Source organism: Lycium barbarum, chromosome 5 (genome assembly GCF_019175385.1).
Source record: "Lycium barbarum isolate Lr01 chromosome 5, ASM1917538v2, whole genome shotgun sequence".
Lineage (NCBI taxonomy): Eukaryota > Viridiplantae > Streptophyta > Magnoliopsida > Solanales > Solanaceae > Lycium > Lycium barbarum.
This window is the reverse complement of record NC_083341.1, coordinates 7,019,222-7,025,542: the sequence shown is the minus strand read 5'-3', so window position 1 is coordinate 7,025,542 and position 6,321 is coordinate 7,019,222. Positions and strand designations below refer to the sequence as shown.

The following is a 6,321-nucleotide window of genomic DNA, read 5'->3' as shown; positions in this document are numbered from 1 at the left end:
GGGCTTGTTGTTGTTGTAAATAATTACATACTACATAATAAGTAACTTTGCATAACTAATTCCTTGCCTTACTAAGAGAATGTTGGGATGGATGTGTGGGCACACCAGGCGAGATAGGATTAGAAATGAAGATATTTGGGATAAGGTGGGAGCGGCATCGGTGGAGGACAAGATGCAGGAAGCACAGCTGAGATGGTTTGGGCATGTAAAGAGGAGAGACATAGACGCCGGGTGCGAAGGTATGAGAGGTTGGCTATAGACAGTTTTAGAAGAGGTAGAGGTAGGTCGAAGAAGTATTGGGGATACGATCACAAGGAGCACACACGATTCAAGATACTTCATCCGAGGCCGAGCCTTACAAGTCATGATGATGCAAAGAAAGGCGTTGGAGACCTCCGAGGAGCTTCATAGGAGAGCATATGACATGTGAATGATTGCTTGGTTGCATGGAGTGAAGATGAGATCGAAGGGAAACGATGGTAGCTAGCTATGCAAAGAAACTATTCTTTAAATTCAAGACATCACCCCTAAAGAAGACTATCAAACAAGGCTCTTACTTCATTAAGGATATTTTTGTTATAACTAGCATAATCTTTTTTAGCATACTAGTATAAATACTATACTTAGTTATTTCATTACTTACTCTAAATTGAGTGATAGTTTGTTTGGAAATATACTAATCTAGTGATTAGTGTGTGGGAGATAGTTGATTATGGTGAATTCCATTGTTGGCTATTGAACCCATTTTCCATTGATTTCGTATGAGAGTTGTTCATTTGTGGATTCATTTGATTGACTCTTAATTGAATTCAAATAGTATAGGTTCCTTGATTGAATCCAATTAGAAGGGTCTAGGTTTAATATACCTATGGTTGCCCAAAGATTCATTATCAAGTGGGTCTTGCTTCTATCTTTTCTCTTCTTATCTCTTGATTTCTTCGTTATCTTTATTCTAGCATATTTGTTGTTTGAATCCGAGTCTTCCACAAGCCTGATCGTATCAACTTGGAAGAGGTGTTTAGACAGGACATAACGTAGCTCCAGCTTACCGAGGATATGGCCTTAGATAGGAGACCAGATGACTCAGATTAGGGTAGAAGGTTAGTAGGTAGTCCTGTGTATCCCTTCGTACTAATAGTCCCCGTTTTGATCTACGATTTATTGTCCTTTGATTCTTACTACTATATGTTATTTTTAGTACTTCGATTATCTTATTTATTTGGGGTAACCACTGCTTTTTTTTTCTCAGATTGCTTGATCAAGACTTTTTTACTTTCGTTAGTTGCATTTTCATATTGCTTTAAACTTAGGGCCGACCCAAAGATAAGGCGGCCCAAGCTACTGCTTTAGGCCTCATTAATACGGGGCCCCAAAATTTTCTTGTAAGTAGTAATTACATGTTATTTATTTTAAAAAAATGAAAGTACAATTGTCACAAAAATTGAGAAGTGAAAGTATTTTTGGGAATCTTTCCCATAACCTTGCGTGTAAATTGGTTTTTTGCTTCATTTATGCACGATCATCATTATCACAGGACCCACATTATTTTTGTAACACCTCGTGCATTCGAGGTAAGATTTGACTCGTAAGACGGGGGTATAATGAACCCAATTTGAGTAGTGTATAAATGGTGTTTGAAACCCAATCAAGACATGAGAAGAGTCCTTGAGCAAAAGAAAGTCGGAAGCTATCCTACGGAGCGTGTTTTCAAGTGAGTTTTCACTATATCTAAATTAAAATGAGTATACGGAAAAACTGTAAGGAATTTGGGAACATTTTCTGTTGAAAGTTGTAGATCTTTGAAATACCTTTCCAACGGTATATTATGGAGGTCAAACAGACATCTGTACAAATAGTTATGTCCATTTTACTAAAACAGTGTTCTGTCGATTTACGGTGGAATCTACGGGCCGTAGATTTGGGCCGTAAAACTGGTCCAGAAAGCCCAAATCACTATAATTGATTTACTGTGGGATCTAAGGTCCGTAAAACTTTTACGGGACGTGAAATAGGGCGTAAAATGGGTCCGACAGCAATTATAAAACTTCGTTTTGAGGCTTTTTCACTTCATTATTCACACCCCCAAGCCCTAGAACGACCTTCTATTCTCTCCCATCATAAAGAACACCAAGGTAAGCCTACTCTAATCATTCTAAGTCAATTCTAATATATATCCTTGCAATCTAAACAAGAAATCATCATTCCTAACCTAGGGTTTTCAAGAAAAACCATCTCAAGGTTCAAGAATTCAAGATTTTGGAAATCTTCTTTAAAGTTCAAGTCTTTAATTCAAGTTTTGGAGCATTACCAGGTATGTAGAGTTACTATCTACGTGTGGGAACATCATTGTTCTTCCCCACGCCTCATAATTCATAAATTATGATTCTCTACTAAAACCGGGGTTTCTATACCATGCTCATAATAACCCTAGGTCCATGTCCATGATTATATTATGTATTAATTATTATAATTCCATCATCGATTTCTTAATATTTCTTTATTATTATTGAGAATCCGTCTGTAATCCATGAAAACCCATATCTCGTATTCCATGGCTTCTTGCATGCATGTTTTAAAATAAAAATGATTATTTCATGAATATCCTACATGTCTAAAAGTTTTCATGCAACTATATTATATAATTAATTTCATGCTATGATACAAGATACATACATACTAAATACAAGTTATTTCACGACAATCATGAGCTTCTTAGCCAACTATATTGTGTTCATGTTTTTGGGAATTGCACGAATTACCGAGAAGGTTCAGATAGCCTGAAACTACGTAGCCACCATAGCCGCCCAGATAGGACGATACCTTAATTTTACACTGACTGAATCCATCAGGCACGTTACCACCTTATACCCTGGTAAGGTATGGGGGCTCTGCTGGTCCGGCGAGGTACCAGACTCCACGTACCCACGTGGTGATATTATATTATCGGTTATGAAATGCTCTCCCTACCTACCTATTTTACTCATGCTTTATATTATATATGTATTAATGTTCATGCTCATAACCAGATTTCAATTTCACGTTCAGTTCTTATCTTTACTACTTTATGTCCCATGTTATTTCATTCAGTTGCTTACATACCAGTACATTCAATGTGTTGACGTTCCCTTTTATTCGCCCGGGGGCCTGCATTTCACGATGTAGGTACTAATTTACAAAACGACACATCTGCTCAGTAGGATAACATTCGTATCAGCTTATTGGTGAGCCCCATCTCATTCGGGGTTTATCAACTCTTTCTTTAATGATTAGCTATGCATCTAAGGTATGCTTAGGGGCCTTGTCCCAGCGAGTATGTTTTTCATGTTCAGACTTATGTTAGAGGTTTCATAGACTAGATAAGTCAGTTATGTCATGTCACACTTTCGGAGTCGTATAACCATTTTGGCTCATTCATGTTATTTCCGCACTCATGTTTAAACAAGTATTTTGATTAAGTATTATGACTTATTATGTTTTATAAAGGCTCACCATGCATTCACGTTATATTCCACTCATGTTATGCTTCATGATAATTCAGCAAGCCATGCACACTACAAAACAAACGGAAAAAACCATTGACAAAAACCGATGTCCAGCGTCGGTTTTTTTAACGAAACCGACGGGAACCGACCTTTTAACGTCCGTCGGTTTTCATAGCCTCGCTTTCAGAAACCGACGGACAACGTCGGTTTTTTCCAACGGACTGCATCGGTTACGTAGTCCGTCGGTTTTTATTCAAATATTTTAAAAAATTAAAAAAAAATAAAAAAAACCGACGGATAGAGTCGGTTTTATTAATTCTGATTTTTTATCTTATATATAAATAATATATATTTTATGAACAAAACAACGCACTGTGTCGATTTTTTAAATAATTTTTTTTATTTTAATTATAAAACCGACACAGTGAGTCGGTTTTTTTTATAAAATATAAGCATTAATTTCCAGAAAACCGACGGACAGAGTCGGTTTGCCGTCGGTTTTCTGGAAAATTTGCAAAATTAATTTCCTGAAAACCGACGGACAGAGTCGGTTTGCCGTCGGTTTTCTGGAAAATTTTCAGCATGCAAATCAAGCATTTTCTGCAACCACACCTACACAGAAACCAGTACCAAAAGCTGCTCAGAAACCAGTAACAAAAGCTACTCAAAACTAGCATTAAAATGCTCCAAATTAATTCTAAAAGAGCTACAACACATAAAACCATCCTAAGTAATAATAAAACACATCAAACATTATCTAAACACATCAAATACAATCTAAATAGACCTTCACAGTTCAGAAATATTTAAATGTCCAACCAAAAGTACCATTAACTAGTTTTAACATAAGTCCATTATTAAATTCAAACTACTACAACTGATCATTCGGTGTTCGGGCTACGAAATCACCGTCATCATCATCTTCTGGGTCAGAGGGGGGTGGGGGGGGGGGGGGGGGGAAGGCACACCAAATTGTCCACATGCGATGTGGCTTTTAACTTGTGCCATTAGCAATTCAATGTTCGCTTTCATGGTGTTACTTTCCTCAACTCTTCTTGCCTCAGTTTCAGCTAATTTCCTATTAAGTTCAGCAATTTGCTGCGCCATAGCTGCGACCTGAACATCATCAACTCCCTCGGCTTGTTGAGAAGACCCTTCACCTCGCAATCCTGACCGAAGGCGACTTAAGTTGTTCCTTGGGCCTAGACCGTACACTCTACCCTTTTGTACTCCCCCAACTGCTCTACACAAAAAATCTATCTCTAATTCCGGTGGAGGACGGCTCGGATGCTCAGGATGAGTTTAGCTGTACTGGTCCACATGATCCATATATTGCCTCTGTATATTAAAAAATGAAACATAGTATATAACGAATATATCATAATTAAACTTATATATAATTACTTAAATAATAAAATTATCACTTACATAGGAATCACGAGCCCTGTCCTCAACCCATAAGGTCGGATCCGACTCCTGCTTCTTCTTTTTTGTGTGGGTCTTTAGGAATAGCTGATCCTGAGTTGGCATCTGTCCCGTAGCTTTTTTCTGCAAAAAAAAAAAAAAGTTAAACATAAAATTAATATCTCAATAATGATATATTGATTAGGTAACTTTAAAAGTATAAAATTACTTACCATTGTCCTAGCCACGTGCCCCTGACTTCTTGCACCCGCAGTGTGCAAAGAGTCACATTTATGGGATGCACGGGCAGCCTTTGCCTGCTCAGACTTGGCGATAAACTCAGGAGTTTGCCAATATGCCTTAAGTTTCTCCCACTGTTCAGCGTTTAGCCATTGGGGCATCGTCATATCCCTTCTAGCCCTTGAAAATCAATCAGACAACCTTGCACTCCCCTTTTTCTCAAAGTTTGCAGCAACCCTATCATTGTCCATTGGATCTCATGTACAATACATATACAAATCAAATAGGTAATGTTAGATGATTTATATAAAAGTCAATTCAAGTTATGAAATGTATAATAAGATGCATACGTTAAACTCTCTAAACATAGCCTGTCGAGTATCATATGGGATTTCACTCCATGAAGTATAAAAATGATTGCCATAAAGCCTCCGAACAACATCCAGCACGACTTTTGTAGTGTCGTGATTGGATAGAACCTGCAGTTAAAACATTTAATGCATATTAGATTAAGATGAAAACAAACGTTAGGAAAACTTAATAAAAGACAATCTTACCCAACTCCCTCAGGCACGATGAAAATCCGACCTATCGCATCTCTATCTCCCAGCTGTAAACCATGATGTATCGGTCCCTGTATAGGAGCCGGTGCAGGTGCAGGTGCAGGAGCAGGAGCAGGTGCAGGAGGACGACGATGGATCTGAGACTGGTTGGATGGTAGTGACTCAGGCTCAGAGCTGCTATCTCTAAGGCGCAAATTAGATACACTTGGAGGTGTACCATTTGGAGAAGGAGAAGGAGAAGAAGACAAAGTGGCTGATGTGCTAGGAGATCTGCCACGTGGTGGGCAATACATAGGTGTAGGTCTAGAAGTAGGATAGGTAAATGATGCCAGCTGAGGTGGTGCCGGCTGAAAGACCCACTGACCAGACTGGCCCTGCATAGAAGAGCCAGGCATAAAAAAAGAAGGCTAAGTAGACTGCATATGTGAAGCGGACGGAATGGACTGACTACTAGTAGCTGTAGGATCTATAGGTCTTTTATCTTTTCTCTTACTAGTACTTCCAGCTCTACCTCTACCTTGATCACTATCACCTGATGACATTTACATACATAAAATTAATAACTCAATAATGATATATTGATCGTAGGTAAAAATTTAACAAGTATAGAATTATGTTATTATCATGTATAG

At 38.1% G+C, this 6,321-nt stretch overlaps 1 protein-coding gene across 1 annotated transcript; it reads right to left on the bottom strand.

Annotated features, from left to right (window-relative positions):
* Positions 1-5,519: 5,519 nt before the first annotated feature.
* On the bottom strand, positions 5,520-6,069 carry LOC132639144 (vegetative cell wall protein gp1-like). The gene is made up of 2 exons (XM_060355629.1): positions 5,715-6,069; positions 5,520-5,605 (listed from the first exon to the last, which is right to left on the bottom strand). Exons 1-2 carry the CDS (start codon positions 6,067-6,069, stop codon positions 5,520-5,522), a joined length of 441 nt encoding a protein of 146 aa, XP_060211612.1.
* Between the last annotated feature and the right edge of the window lie 252 nt (positions 6,070-6,321).

Excerpts from the sequence above, each read along its gene's own strand:
- LOC132639144 (XM_060355629.1), bottom strand. The coding sequence starts at position 6,069 with ATGCAGGGCCAGTCTGGTCAGTGGGTCTTTCAGCCGGCACCACCTCAG. Across the intron at positions 5,606-5,714 it reads GGGAGATAGAGATGCGATAG|GTTCTATCCAATCACGACAC; the intron begins GTCGGATTTTCA and ends TTTTAACTGCAG.